General features: G+C 51.5%; 1 protein-coding gene across 1 annotated transcript in view; it reads right to left on the bottom strand.

The window, feature by feature from the left end:
- Positions 1–16,677, bottom strand: part of LOC140468649 (membrane-spanning 4-domains subfamily A member 12-like) — a 123,072-nt gene that overhangs the window by 4,453 nt on the left and 101,942 nt on the right. The window contains exons 4-5 of the mRNA XM_072564733.1: positions 2,290–2,349; positions 1,056–1,172 (exon numbers count right to left, since the gene is read on the bottom strand). Of these exons, the coding sequence (XP_072420834.1) occupies positions 1,056–1,172; positions 2,290–2,349 (177 nt within the window). The remainder of the gene's footprint in view (positions 1–1,055; positions 1,173–2,289; positions 2,350–16,677) is intronic.

The following is a 16,677-nucleotide window of genomic DNA, read 5'->3' as shown; positions in this document are numbered from 1 at the left end:
AGGGTGTGGGACTGCACGTGCATCCTGCTGAGAGTGAGTGAGAACACACCGCCTCCTGTCTGTCTGAGGGGGGGACGACAGGAGCTCCGAGAGAAGGAGCTGACCACCAAATCTGGGACAAACTGGGGCGCTAGGCAAATGCACACAAACCGTCGAGGGGCACCTCGGGGTGGGGTGGGGGTGGGGGGGGAGGGATCGGGGAGGTGGGAGTGGTTAAAGAGTCAGTGAGAGGCAGAGAGATGTACAGCACGGAAACAGACCCTTCGGCCCAACCCGTCCATGCTGTCCCCGATATCCTAACCTCATCTAGTCCCATTTAGAGACGTACAGCACGGAAACAGACCCTTCGGCCCAACCCGTCCATGCTGACCCAGATATCCTAACCTAACCCAGTCCCATTTGCCAGCACTTGGCCCATCTCCCTCTAAACCCTTCCTATTCATGTCCCCATCCACCTTTTCAATGCTGTCATTGTACCAGCCCCCACCACTTCCTCTGGCAGCTCATTCCAAACACGTACCCACCCTCTGGGTGAAAAAGTTGCCCCTTAGCTCCCTTTCCCCTCTCACCCTAAACCTATGCCCCTCTAGTTCTGGACTCCCCCACCCCAGGGGGGAAAAGACTTTGTCTATTTACCCTATCCATGTCCCTCATGATTTTATAAACCTCTATAAGGTCACCCCTCAGCCTCCGACGCTCCGGGGAAAACAGCCCCAGCCTGTTCAGCCTCTCCCTGTAGCTCAGACCCTCCAACCCTGGCAACATCCTTGTAAATCTTTTCTGAACCCTTTCAAGTTTCACAACATCTTTCCGAGAGGAAGGAGACCAGAATTGCACGCAATATCCCAACAGTGGCCTAACCAATGTCCTGTACAGCCGCAACATGACCTCCCAGCTCCTGTACTCAATACTCTGACCGATAAAGGAAAGCATACCAAACGCTGCCTTCACTATCCTATCGACCTGTGACTCCACTTTCAAGGAGCTATGAAGCTTCGGGATACAGAACGAGGGGGGGGGAGCGGGGAACGCTGACTCCGTGAGGATTTACTGACCCAGGAGCGGTAGATCAGAGCAAAGATAACGGTCACAGCGATGTCAAACGACAGGATGAGGACGCTGAATCCGATCAAGATACAGGAGACAATGTTCAAACCAAACGCAGCTTTCACCTGGGGGTGAGAGGAGGGAGAGAGCGCGGGGATCAGGAATGGTGTGGGAACAGGCGGGAGACAACAGGACAGGGACATTCACCCAACACCTCCATCCAACCTGGAACACACCACATAACTCCGACAGGGCCCACTCCCTCAGCACTGACCCACCGACAGTGCCCACTCCCTCAGCACTGACCCACCGACAGGGCCCACTCCCTCAGCACTGACCCTCCGACAGGGCCCACTCCCTCAGCACTGACCCTCCGACAGTGCCCACTCCCTCAGCAGTGACCCTCCGACAGTGCTCACTCCCTCAGCACTGACCCTCCGACAGTGCCCACTCCCTCAGCACTGACCCTCCGACAGGGCCACTCCCTCAGCACTGACCCTCCGACAGTGCTCACTCCCTCAGCCCTGACCCTCCGACAGTGCCCACTCCCTCAGCACTGACCCTCCGACAGTGCCCACTCCCTCAGCACTGACCCTCCGACAGGGCCCCACTCCCTCAGCACTGACCCTCCGACAGTGCTCACTCCCTCAGCCCTGACCCTCCGACAGTGCCCACTCCCTCAGCACTGACCCTCCGACAGTGCCCACTCCCTCAGCACTGACCCTCCGACAGTGCCCACTCCCTCAGCCCTGACCCTTCGAGAGTGCTCACTCCCTCAGCCCTGACCCTCCGACAGTGCCCACTCCCCTCAGCACTGACCCTCCGACAGTGCCCACTCCCTCAGCACTGACCCTCCGACAGTGCCCACTCCCTCAGCACTGACCCTCCGACAGTGCCCACTCCCTCAGCACTGACCCTCCGACAGGGACCACTCCCTCAGCCCTGACCCTCCGACAGTGCCCACTCCCTCAGCACTGACCCTCCGACAGTGCCCACTCCCTCAGCACTGACCCTCCGACAGTGTCCACTCCCTCAGCACTGACCCTCCGACAGGGCCCACTCCCTCAGCCCTGACCCTCCGACAGTGCCCACTCCCTCAGCACTGACCCTCCGACAGTGCCCACTCCCTCAGCACTGACCCTCCGACAGTGTCCCACTCCCTCAGCACTGACCCTCTGACAGTGCCCACACCCTCAGCTGGAGGGTTAGTATTTGAGCCTGTCCTAGGATGTGTGCACTCACCAGTTCGGAGTTGGTCTTCCTGTTATCCGAGGAGACTGTCAGAGATCCAGCGATTATGAGCTGGAATGAGAGACAACATTCCCCGGGAGTTGAAATGAACTGGAGGGATTTCAGATGGAACACTCAGAGAGGGGATGGACGAGAGGTTCAGACAGAATTACAACTGTAAAACCGCGCAGCTGGGACTCACTGTGTACAGTTCCTGTCTCTGTATCACACTGGGAGTCACTGTGTACAGTTCCGGTCTCTGTATCACACTGGGAGTCACTGTGTACAGTTCCGGTCTCTGTATCACACTGGGAGTCACTGTGTACAGTTCCTGTCTCTGTATCACACTGGGAGTCACTGTGTACAGTTCCGGTCTCTGTATCACACTGGGAGACACTGTGTACAGTTCCTGTCTCTGTATCACACTGGGAGTCACTGTGTACAGTTCCAGTCTCTGTATCACACTGGGAGTCACTGTGTACAGTTCCGGTCTCTGTATCACACTGGGAGTCACTGTGTACAGTTCCTGTCTCTGTATCACACTGGGAGTCACTGTGTACAGTTCCAGACTCTGTATCACACTGGGAGTCACTGTGTACAGTTCCTGTCTCTGTATCACACTGGGAGTCACTGTGTACAGTTCCGGTCTCTGTATCACACTGGAGTCACTGTGTACAGTTCCGGTCTCTGTATCACACTGGGAGTCACTGTGTACAGTTCCTGTCTCTGTATCACACTGGGAGACACTGTGTACAGTTCCTGTCTCTGTATCACACTGGGAGTCACTGTGTACAGTTCCTGTCTCTGTATCACACTGGGAGGCACTGTGTATAGTTCCTGTCTCTGTATCACACTGGGAGTCACTGTGTACAGTTCCTGTCTCTGTATCACACTGGGAGTCACTGTGTACAGTTCCGGTCTCTGTATCACACTGGGAGTCACTGTATACAGTTCCGGTCTCTGTATCACACTGGGAGTCACTGTGTACAGTTCCGGTCTCTGTATCACACTGGGAGTCACTGTGTACAGTTCCGGTCTCTGTATCACACTGGGAGTCACTGTGTACAGTTCCTGTCTCTGTATCACACTGGGAGTCACTGTGTACAGTTCCGGTCTCTGTATCACACTGGGAGTCACTGTGTACAGTTCCTGTCTCTGTATCACACTGGGAGTCACTGTGTACAGTTCCTGTCTCTGTATCACACTGGGAGTCACTGTGTACAGTTCCTGTCTCTGTATCACACTGGGAGTCACCGTGTACAGTTCCTGTCTCTGTATCACACTGGGAGACACTGTGAACAGTTCCGGTCTCTGTATCACACTGGGAGTCACTGTGTACAGTTCCGATCTCTGTATCACACTGGGAGTCACTGTGTACAGTTCCTGTCTCTGTATCACACTGGGAGTCACTGTGTACAGTTCCTGTCTCTGTATCACACTGGGAGTCACTGTGTACAGTTCCTGTCTCTGTATCACACTGGGAGTCACTGTGTACAGTTCCTGTCTCTGTATCACACTGGGAGTCACTGTGTACAGTTCCTGTCTCTGTATCACACTGGGAGTCACCGTGTACAGTTCCTGTCTCTGTATCACACTGGGAGACACTGTGAACAGTTCCGGTCTCTGTATCACACTGGGAGACACTGTGTACAGTTCCTGTCTCTGTATCACACTGGGAGACACTGTGTACATTTCCTGTCTCTGTATCACACTGGGAGTCACTGTGTACAGTTCCTGTCTCTGTATCACACTGGGAGTCACTGTGTACAGTTCCGGTCTCTGTATCACACTGGGAGTCACTGTGTACAGTTCCAGACTCTGGATCACACTGGGAGTCACTGTGTACAGTTCCGGTCTCTGTATCACACTGGGACTCACTGTGTACAGTTCCTGTCTCTGTATCACACTGGGACTCACTGTGTACAGTTCCGGTCTCTGTATCACACTGGGAGTCACTGTGTACAGTTCCGGTCTCTGTATCACACTGGGAGACACTGTGTACAGTTCCAGTCTCTGTATCACACTGGGAGTCACTGTGTACAGTTCCGGTCTCTGTATCACACTGGGAGTCACTGTGTACAGTTCCGGTCTCTGTATCACACTGGGAGTCACTGTGTACAGTTCCTGTCTCTGTATCACACTGGGAGTCACTATGTACAGTTCCGGTCTCTGTATCACACTGGGAGTCACTGTGTACAGTTCCGGTCTCTGTATCACACTGGGAGTCACTGTGTACAGTCCCTGTCTCTGTATCACACTGGGAGTCACTGTGTACAGTTCCAGTCTCTGTATCACACTGGGAGTCACTGTGTACAGTTCCAGTCTCTGTATCACACTGGGACTCACTGTGTACAGTTCCTGTCTCTGTATCACACTGGGAGTCACTGTGTACAGTTCCAGACTCTGTATCACACTGGGAGTCACTGTGTACAGTTCCTGTCTCTGTATCACACTGGGAGTCACTGTGTACAGTTCCGATCTCTGTATCACACTGGGAGACACTGTGTACAGTTCCAGTCTCTGTATCACACTGGGACTCACTGTGTACAGTTCCGGTCTCTGTATTCACACTGGGAGTCACTGTGTACAGTTCCAGACTCTGTATCACACTGGGAGTCACTGTGTACAGTTCCGGTCTCTGTATCACACTGGGAGTCACTGTGTACAGTTCCGGTCTCTGTATCACACTGGGAGTCACTGTGTACAGTTCCGGTCTCTGTATCACACTGGGACTCACTGTGTACAGTTCCGGTCTCTGTATCACACTGGGAGTCACTGTGTACAGTTCCGGTCTCTGTATCACACTGGGAGTCACTGTGTACAGTTCCGGTCTCTGTATCACACTGGGAGTCACTGTGTACAGTTCCAGTCTCTGTATCACACTGGGAGTCACTGTGTACAGTTCCAGTCTCTGTATCACACTGGGAGACACTGTGTACAGTTCCGGTCTCTGTATCACACTGGGAGTCACTGTGTACAGTTCCGGTCTCTGTATCACACTGGGAGTCACTGTGTACAGTTCCAGTCTCTGTATCACACTGGGAGACACTGTGTACAGTTCCAGTCTCTGTATCACACTGGGAGTCACTGTGTACAGTTCCGGTCTCTGTATCACACTGGGAGTCACTGTGTACAGTTCCGGTCTCTGTATCACACTGGGAGTCACTGTGTACAGTTCCGGTCTCTGTATCACACTGGGAGTCACTGTGTACAGTTCCGGTCTCTGTATCACACTGGGAGTCACTGTGTACAGTTCCGGTCTCTGTATCACACTGGGAGTCACTGTGTACAGTTCCTGTCTCTGTGTCACACTGGGACTCACTGTGTACAGTTCCAGTCTCTGTACAACAGTGGGAGTCACTGTGTGCAGTTCCTGTCTCTGTATCACACTGGGAGTCACTGTGTACAGTTCCGGTCTCTGTATCACACTGGGAGTCACTGTGTACAGTTCCGGTCTCTGTATCACACTGGGAGTTACTGCGTACAGTTCCAGTCTCTGTATCACACTGGGAGTCACTGTGTACAGTTCCGGTCTCTGTATCACACTGGGAGTTACTGCGTACAGTTCCGGTCTCTGTATCACACTGGGAGTCACTGTGTACAGTTCCTGTCTCTGTATCACACTGGGAGTCACTGTGTACAGTCCCGGTCTCTGTATCGCACTGGGAGTCACTGTGTACAGTTCCGGTCTCTGTATCACACTGGAAGTCACTGTGTACAGTTCCGATCTCTGTATCACACTGGGAGTCACTGTGTACAGTTCCGGTCTCTGTATCACACTGGGAGTCACGGTGTACAGTTCCTGTCTCTGTATCACACTCGGAGTCACTGTGTACAGTTCCGGTCTCTGTATCACACTGGGAGTCACTGTGTACAGTTCCTGTCTCTGTATCACACTGGGAGTCACTGTGTACAGTTCCTGTCTCTGTATCACACTGGAGTCACTGTGTACAGTCCCGGTCTCTGTATCGCACTGGGAGTCACTGTGTACAGTTCCGGTCTCTGTATCACACTGGGAGTCACTGTGTACAGTTCCGGTCTCTGTATCACACTGGGAGACACTGTGTACAGTTCCTGTCTCTGTATCACACTGGGAGTCACTGTGTACAGTTCCGGTCTCTGTATCACACTGGGAGTCACTGTGTACAGTTCCGGTCTCTGTATCACACTGGGAGTCACTGTGTACAGTTCCAGTCTCTGTATCACACTGGGAGTCACTGTGTACAGTTCCGGTCTCTGTATCACACTGGGAGTCACTGTGTACAGTTCCAGTCTCTGTATCACACTGGGAGTCACTGTGTACAGTTCCGGTCTCTGTATCACACTGGGAGTCACTGTGTACAGTTCCGGTCTCTGTATCACACTGGGAGTCACTGTGTACAGTTCCAGTCTCTGTATCACACTGGGAGACACTGTGTACAGTTCCGGTCTCTGTATCACACTGGGAGTCACTGTGTACAGTTCCGGTCTCTGTATCACACTGGGAGTCACTGTGTACAGTTCCGGTCTCTGTATCACACTGGGAGACACTGTGTACAGTTCCAGTCTCTGTATCACACTGGGAGTCACTGTGTACAGTTCCGGTCTCTGTATCACACTGGGAGTCACTGTGTACAGTTCCTGTCTCTGTATCACACTGGGAGTCACTGTGTACAGTTCCGGTCTCTGTATCACACTGGGAGTCACTGTGTACAGTTCCGGTCTCTGTATCACACTGGGAGTCACTGTGTACAGTTCCTGTCTCTGTATCACACTGGGAGTCACTGTGTACAGTTCCTGTCTCTGTATCACACTGGGACTCACTGTGTACAGTTCCGCTCTCTGTATCACACTGGGAGTCACTGTGTACAGTTCCGGTCTCTGTATCACACTGGGAGTCACTGTGTACAGTTCCTGTCTCTGTATCACACTGGGAGTCACTGTGTACAGTTCCTGTCTCTGTATCACACTGGGAGTCACTGTGTACAGTTCCTGTCTCTGTATCACACTGGGAGTCACTGTGTACAGTTCCTGTCTCTGTATCACAGTGGGAGTCACTGTGTACAGTTCCGGTCTCTGTATCACACTGGGAGACACTGTGTACAGTTCCAGTCTCTGTATCACACTGGGAGTCACTGTGTACAGTTCCGGTGTCTGTGTCACACTGGGAGTCACTGTGTACAGTTCCGGTCTCTGTATCACACTGGGAGTCACTGTGTACAGTTCCGGTCTCTGTATCACACTGGGAGACACTGTGTACAGTTCCGGTCTCTGTATCACACTGGGAGTCACTGTGTACAGTTCCGGTCTCTGTGTCACACTGGGAGTCACTGTGTACAGTTCCGGTCTCTGTATCACACTGGGAGTCACTGTGTACAGTTCCGGTCTCTGTATCACACTGGGAGTCACTGTGTACAGTTCCGGTCTCTGTATCACACTGGGAGACACTGTGTACAGTTCCGGTCTCTGTATCACACTGGGACTCACTGTGTACAGTTCCTGTCTCTGTATCACACTGGGAGTCACTGTGTACAGTTCCGGTCTCTGTATCACACTGGGAGTCACTGTGTACAGTTCCGGTCTCTGTATCACACTGGGAGTCACTGTGTACAGTTCCTGTCTCTGTATCACACTGGGAGTCACTGTGTACAGTTCCGGTCTCTGTATCACACTGGGAGTCACTGTGTACACTTCCGGTCTCTGTATCACACTGGGAGTCACTGTGTACAGTTCCGGTCTCTGTATCACACTGGGAGTCACTGTGTACAGTTCCGGTCTCTGTGTCACACTGGGAGTCACTGTGTACAGTTCCGGTCTCTGTATCACACTGGGAGTCACTGTGTACAGTTCCGGTCTCTGTATCACACTGGGAGACACTGTGTACAGTTCCAGTCTCTGTATCACACTGGGAGTCACTGTGTACAGTTCCTGTCTCTGTATCACACTGGGAGTCACCGTGTACAGTTCCTGTCTCTGTATCACACTGGGAGACACTGTGTACAGTTCCTGTCTCTGTATCACACTGGGAGACACCGTGTACAGTTCCGGTCTCTGTATCACACTGGGAGACACTGTGTACAGTTCCAGTCTCTGTATCACACTGGGAGTCACTGTGTACAGTTCCAGTCTCTGTATCACACTGGGAGTCACTGTGTACAGTTCCGGTCTCTGTATCACACTGGGAGTCACTGTGTACAGTTCCTGTCTCTGTATCACACTGGGACTCACTGTGTACAGTTCCGGTCTCTGTATCACACTGGGAGTCACTGTGTACAGTTCCTGTCTCTGTATCACACTGGGAGTCACTGTGTACAGTTCCGGTCTCTGTATCACACTGGGACTCACTGTGTACAGTTCCGGTCTCTGTATCACACTGGGAGTCACTGTGTACAGTTCCTGTCTCTGTATCACACTGGGAGTCACTGTGTACAGTTCCGGTCTCTGTATCACACTGGGAGTCACTGTGTACAGTTCCTGTCTCTGTATCACACTGGGACTCACTGTGTACAGTTCCTGTCTCTGTATCACACTGGGATTCACTGTGTACAGTTCCGGTCTCTGTATCACACTGGGAGTCACTGTGTACAGTTCCTGTCTCTGTATCACACTGGGAGACACTGTGTACAGTTCCTGTCTGTGTATCACACTGGGAGTCACTGTGTACAGTTCCGGTCTCTGTATCACACTGGGACTCACTGTGTACAGTTCCGGTCTCTGTATCACACTGGGAGTCACTGTGTACAGTTCCGGTCTCTGTATCACACTGGGAGTCACTGTGTACAGTTCCGGTCTCTGTATCACACTGGGAGTAACTGTGTACAGTTCCGGTCTCTGTATCACACTGGGAGTCACTGTGTACAGTTCCGGTCTCTGTATCACACTGGGAGTCACTGTGTACAGTTCCTGTCTCTGTATCACACTGGGAGTCACTGTGTACAGTTCCGGTCTCTGTATCACACTGGGAGTCACTGTATACAGTTCCTGTCTCTGTATCACACTGGGAGACACAGTGTACAGTTCCAGTCTCTGTATCACACTGGGAGTCACTGTGTACAGTTCCGGTCTCTGTATCACACTGGGAGACACTGTGTACAGTTCTTGTCTCTGTATCACACTGGGAGTCACTGTGTACAGTTCCGGTCTCTGTATCACACTGGGAGACACGGTGTACAGTTCCTGTCTCTGTATCACACTGGGAGTCACTGTGTACAGTTCCGGTCTCTGTATCACACTGGGAGTCACTGTGTACAGTTCCGGTCTCTGTATCACACTGGGAGTCACTGTGTACAGTTCCGGTCTCTGTATCACACTGGGAGTCACTGTGTACAGTTCCAGTCTCTGTATCACACTGGGAGACACTGTGTACAGTTCCTGTCTCTGTATCACACTGGGAGTCACTGTGTACAGTTCCGGTCTCTGTATCACACTGGGAGTCACTGTGTTCAGTTCCAGTCTCTGTATCACACTGGGAGACACTGTGTACAGTTCCAGTCTCTGTATCACACTGGGAGTCACTGTGTACAGTTCCTGTCTCTGTATCACACTGGGAGTCACTGTGTACAGTTCCAGTCTCTGTATCACACTGGGAGTCACTGTGTACAGTTCCTGTCTCTGTATCACACTGGGAGTCACTGTGTACAGTTCCTGTCTCTGTGTCACACTGGGACTCACTGTGTACAGTTCCAGTCTCTGTACAACAGTGGGAGTCACTGTGTGCAGTTCCTGTCTCTGTATCACACTGGGAGTCACTGTGTACAGTTCCGGTCTCTGTATCACACTGGGAGTCACTGTGTATAGTTCCGGTCTCTGTATCACACTGGGAGTCACTGTGTACAGTTCCGGTCTCTGTATCACACTGGGAGTCACTGTGTACACCTCCGGTCTCTGTATCACACTGGGAGTCACTGTGTACAGTTCCGGTCTCTGTATCACACTGGGAGACACTGTGTACAGTTCCTGTCTCTGTATCACACTGGGAGTCACTGTGTACAGTTCCGGTCTCTGTATCACACTGGGAGTCACTGTGTACAGTTCCGGTCTCTGTATCACACTGGGAGTCACTGTGTACAGTTCCAGTCTCTGATTCTCACTGGGAGTCACTGTGTACAGTTCCTGTCTCTGTATCACACTGGGACTCACTGTGTACAGTTCCTGTCTCTGTATCACACTGGGAGTCACTGTGTACAGTTCCGGTCTCTGTATCACACTGGGAGTCACTGTGTACAGTTCCGGTCTCTGTATCACACTGGGACGCACTGTGTACAGTTCCTGTCTCTGTATCACACTGGGACTCACTGTGTACAGTTCCTGTCTCTGTATCACACTGGGAGTCACTGTGTACAGTTCCGGTCTCTGTTTCTCACTGGGAGTCACTGTGTACAGTTCCGGTCTCTGTATCACACTGGGAGTCACTGTGTACAGTTCCGGTCTCTGTATCACACTGGGAGTCACTGTGTACAGTTCCAGTCTCTGTATCACACTGGGAGTCACTGTGTACAGTTCCGGTCTCTGTATCACACTGGGAGTCAGTGTGTACAGTTCCGGTCTCTGTATCACACTGGGAGACACTGTGTACAGTTCCAGTCTCTGTATCACACTGCGAGACACTGTGTACAGCTCCGGACTCTGTATCCAACTGGGAGACACTGTGTACAGTTCCAGTCTCTGTATCACACTGCGAGACACTGTGTACAGTTCCAGTCTCTGTATCACACTGGGAGACACTGTGTACAGTTCCGGTCTCTGTATCACACTGGGAGACACTGTGTACAGTTCCGGTCTCTGTATCACACTGGGAGACACTGTGTACAGTTCCAGTCTCTGTATCACACTGGGAGACACTGTGTACAGTTCCAGTCTCTGTATCACACTGGGACTCACTGTGTACAGTTCCGGTCTCTGTATCACACTGGGAGTCACTGTATACAGTTCCTGTCTCTGTATCACACTGGGAGTCACTGTGTACAGTTCCGGTCTCTGTATCACACTGGGAGTCACTGTGTACAGTTCCGGTCTCTGTATCACACTGGGACTCACTGTGTACAGTTCCGGTCTCTGTATCACACTGGGAGTCACTGTGTACAGTTCCGGTCTCTGTATCACACTGGGAGTCACTGTGTACAGTTCCGGTCTCTGTATCACACTGGGAGTCACTGTATACAGTTCCGGTCTCTGTATCACACTGGGAGTCACTGTGTACAGTTCCTGTCTCTGTATCACACTGGGAGTCACCGTGTACAGTTCCTGTCTCTGTATCACACTGGGAGACACTGTGTACAGTTCCGGTCTCTGTATCACACTGGGAGTCACCGTGTACAGTTCCGGTCTCTGTATCACAGTGGGAGACACTGTGTACAGTTCCGGTCTCTGTATCACACTGGGAGTCACTGTGTACAGTTCCGGTCTCTGTATCACACTGGGAGTCACTGTATACAGTTCCGGTCTCTGTATCACACTGGGAGTCACTGTGTACAGTTCCGGTCTCTGTATCACACTGGGACTCACTGTGTACAGTTCCTGTCTCTGTATCACACTGGGAGTCACTGTGTACAGTTCCGGTCTCTGTGTCACACTGGGAGTCACTGTGTACAGTTCCGGTCTCTGTGTCACACTGGGAGTCACCGTGTACAGTTCCGGTCTCTGTGTCACACTGGGAGTCACTGTGTACAGTTCCGGTCTCTGTATCACACTGGGAGTCACTGTGTACAGTTCCGGTCTCTGTATCACACTGGGAGTCACTGTGTACAGTTCCGGTCTCTGTATCACACTGGGAGTCACCGTGTACAGTTCCGGTCTCTGTGTCACACTGGGAGTCACTGTGTACAGTTCCGGTCTCTGTATCACACTGGGAGTCACTGTGTACAGTTCCGGTCTCTGTATCACACTGGGAGTCACTGTGTACAGTTCCGGTCTCTGTATCACACTGGGAGTCACTGTGTACAGTTCCTGTCTCTGTATCACACTGGGAGTCACCGTGTACAGTTCCTGTCTCTGTATCACACTGGGAGACACTGTGTACAGTTCCGGTCTCTGTATCACACTGGGAGTCACCGTGTACAGTTCCGGTCTCTGTGTCACACTGGGAGTCACTGTGTACAGTTCCGGTCTCTGTATCACACTGGGAGTCACTGTGTACAGTTCCGGTCTCTGTATCACACTGGGAGTCACTGTGTACAGTTCCGGTCTCTGTATCACACTGGGAGTCACTGTGTACAGTTCCTGTCTCTGTATCACACTGGGAGTCACTGTGTACAGTTCCGGTCTCTGTATCACACTGGGAGTCACTGTGTACACTTCCGGTCTCTGTATCACACTGGGAGTCACTGTGTACAGTTCCGGTCTCTGTATCACACTGGGAGTCACTGTGTACAGTTCCGGTCTCTGTATCACACTGGGAGTCACTGTGTACAGTTCCGGTCTCTGTATCACACTGGGAGACACTGTGTACAGTTCCAGTCTCTGTATCACACTGGGAGTCACTGTGTACAGTTCCTGTCTGTGTATCACACTGGGAGTCACCGTGTACAGTTCCTGTCTCTGTATCACACTGGGAGACACCGTGTACAGTTCCTGTCTCTGTATCACACTGGGAGACACCGTGTACAGTTCCGGTCTCTGTATCACACTGGGACTCACTGTGTACAGTTCCAGTCTCTGTATCACACTGGGAGACACTGTGTACAGTTCCTGTCTCTGTATCACACTGGGAGTCACTGTGTACAGTTCCGGTCTCTGTATCACACTGGGAGTCACTGTGTACAGTTCCTGTCTCTGTATCACACTGGGACTCACTGTGTACAGTTCCTGTCTCTGTATCACACTGGGATTCACTGTGTACAGTTCCGGTCTCTGTATCACACTGGGAGTCACTGTGTACAGTTCCTGTCTCTGTATCACACTGGGAGACACTGTGTACAGTTCCTGTCTGTGTATCACACTGGGAGTCACTGTGTACAGTTCCTGTCTCTGTATCACACTGGGACTCACTGTGTACAGTTCCGGTCTCTGTATCACACTGGGAGTCACTGTGTACAGTTCCAGACTCTGTATCACACTGGGAGTCACTGTGTACAGTTCCGGTCTCTGTATCACACTGGGAGTCACTGTGTACAGTTCCGGTCTCTGTATCACACTGGGAGTCACTGTGTACAGTTCCGGTCTCTGTATCACACTGGGAGTCACTGTGTACAGTTCCGGTCTCTGTATCACACTGGGAGTCACTGTGTACAGTTCCTGTCTCTGTATCACACTGGGAGACACTGTGTACAGTTCCAGTCTCTGTATCACACTGGGAGTCACTGTGTACAGTTCCGGTCTCTGTATCACACTGGGAGACACTGTGTACAGTTCCTGTCTCTGTATCACACTGGGAGTCACTGTGTACAGTTCCGGTCTCTGTATCACACTGGGAGACACTGTGTACAGTTCCTGTCTCTGTATCACACTGGGAGTCACTGTGTACAGTTCCGGTCTCTGTATCACACTGGGAGTCACTGTGTACAGTTCCGGTCTCTGTATCACACTGGGAGTCACTGTGTACAGTTCCGGTCTCTGTATCACACTGGGAGTCACTGTGTACAGTTCCAGTCTCTGTATCACACTGGGAGTCACTGTGTACAGTTCCAGTCTCTGTATCACACTGGGAGACACTGTGTACAGTTCCGGTCTCTGTATCACACTGGGAGTCACTGTGTACAGTTCCTGTCTCTGTATCACACTGGGAGTCACTGTGTACAGTTCCAGTCTCTGTATCACACTGGGAGACACTGTGTACAGTTCCGGTCTCTGTATCACACTGGGAGTCACTGTGTACAGTTCCTGTCTCTGTATCACACTGGGAGTCACTGTGTACAGTTCCAGTCTCTGTATCACACTGGGAGTCACTGTGTACAGTTCCAGTCTCTGTATCACACTGGGAGTCACTGTGTACAGTTCCGGTCTCTGTATCACACTGGGAGTCACTGTGTACAGTTCCGGTCTCTGTATCACACTGGGAGTCACTGTGTACAGTTCCGGTCTCTGTATCACACTGGGAGTCACTGTGTACAGTTCCTGTCTCTGTGTCACACTGGGACTCACTGTGTACAGTTCCAGTCTCTGTACAACAGTGGGAGTCACTGTGTGCAGTTCCTGTCTCTGTATCACACTGGGAGTCACTGTGTACAGTTCCGGTCTCTGTATCACACTGGGAGTCAGTGTGTACAGTTCCGGTCTCTGTATCACACTGGGAGTCACTGTGTACAGTTCCGGTCTCTGTATCACACTGGGAGTCACTGTGTACACTTCCGGTCTCTGTATCACACTGGGAGTCACTGTGTACAGTTCCGGTCTCTGTATCACACTGGGAGACACTGTGTACAGTTCCTGTCTCTGTATCACACTGGGAGTCACTGTGTACAGTTCCTGTCTCTGTATCACACTGGGAGTCACTGTGTAAAGTTCCGGTCTCTGTATCACACTGGGAGTCACTGTGTACAGTTCCAGTCTCTGATTCTCACTGGGAGTCACTGTGTACAGTTCCTGTCTCTGTATCACACTGGGACTCACTGTGTACAGTTCCGGTCTCTGTATCACACTGGGAGTCACTGTGTACAGTTCCGGTCTCTGTATCACACTGGGACTCACTGTGTACAGTTCCTGTCTCTGTATCACACTGGGACTCACTGTGTACAGTTCCTGTCTCTGTATCACACTGGGAGTCACTGTGTACAGTTCCGGTCTCTGTATCTCACTGGGAGTCACTGTGTACAGTTCCGGTCTCTGTATCACACTGGGAGTCACTGTGTACAGTTCTGGTCTCTGTATCACACTGGGAGTCACTGTGTACAGTTCCAGTCTCTGTATCACACTGGGACTCACTGTGTACAGTTCCTGTCTCTGTATCACACTGGGAGACACTGTGTACAGTTCCAGTCTCTGTATCACACTGCGAGACACTGTGTACAGTTCCGGTCTCTGTATCCAACTGGGAGACACTGTGTACAGTTCCAGTCTCTGTATCACACTGCGAGACACTGTGTACAGTTCCAGTCTCTGTATCACACTGGGAGACACTGTGTACAGTTCCGGTCTCTGTATCACACTGGGAGACACTGTGTACAGTTCCGGTCTCTGTATCACACTGGGAGACACTGTGTACAGTTCCAGTCTCTGTATCACACTGGGAGACACTGTGTACAGTTCCAGTCTCTGTATCACACTGGGACTCACTGTGTACAGTTCCGGTCTCTGTATCACACTGGGAGTCACTGTATACAGTTCCTGTCTCTGTATCACACTGGGAGTCACTGTGTACAGTTCCTGTCTCTGTATCACACTGGGAGTCACTGTGTACAGTTCCGGTCTCTGTATCACACTGGGAGTCACTGTGTACAGTTCTGGTCTCTGTATCACACTGGGAGTCACTGTGTACAGTTCCTGTCTCTGTATCACACTGGGACTCACTGTGTACAGTTCCGGTCTCTGTATCACACTGGGAGTCACTGTGTACAGTTCCGGTCTCTGTATCACACTGGGAGTCACTGTGTACAGTTCTGGTCTCTGTATCACACTGGGAGTCACTGTGTACAGTTCCTGTCCCTGTATCACACTGGGAGACACTGTGTACAGTTCCGGTCTCTGTATCACACTGGGAGACACTGTGTACAGTTCCTGTCTCTGTATCACACTGGGAGTCACCGTGTACAGTTCCGGTCTCTGTATCACACTGGGAGTCACTGTGTACAGTTCCTGTCTCTGTATCACACTGGGAGTCACTGCGTACAGTTCCGGTCTCTGTATCGCACTGGGAGACACTGTGTACAGTTCCGGTCTCTGTATCACACTGGGAGTCACTGTGTACAGTTCCGGTCTCTGTATCACACTGGGAGTCACTGTGTACAGTTCCTGTCTCTGTATCACACTGGGAGACACTGTGTACAGTTCCAGTCTCTGTATCACACTGGGACTCACTGTGTACAGTTCCGGTCTCTGTATCACACTGGGAGTCACTGTATACAGTTCCTGTCTCTGTATCACACTGGGAGTCACTGTGTACAGTTCCGGTCTCTGTATCGCACTGGGAGTCACTGTGTACAGTTCCGGTCTCTGTATCACACTGGGAGTCACTGTGTACAGTTCCTGTCTCTGTATCACACTGGGACTCACTGTGTACAGTTCCTGTCTCTGTATCGCACTGGGAGTCACTGTGTACAGTTCCGGTCTCTGTATCACACTGGGAGTCACTGTGTACAGTTCCTGTCTCTGTATCACACTGGGACTCACTGTGTACAGTTCCTGTCTCTGTATCGCACTGGGAGTCACTGTGTACAGTTCCGGTCTCTGTATCACACTGGGAGTCACTGTGTACAGTTCCGGTCTCTGTATCACACTGGGAGACACTGTGTACAGTTCCGGTCTCTGTATCACACTGGGAGTCACTGT

The sequence above is a fragment of the Chiloscyllium punctatum genome, chromosome 47 (genome assembly GCF_047496795.1).
Source record: "Chiloscyllium punctatum isolate Juve2018m chromosome 47, sChiPun1.3, whole genome shotgun sequence".
Taxonomy (NCBI): Eukaryota; Metazoa; Chordata; class Chondrichthyes; order Orectolobiformes; family Hemiscylliidae; genus Chiloscyllium; species Chiloscyllium punctatum.
Note: the sequence above shows the minus strand (reverse complement) of the source record. Positions and strands in the feature narration are given on the sequence as shown.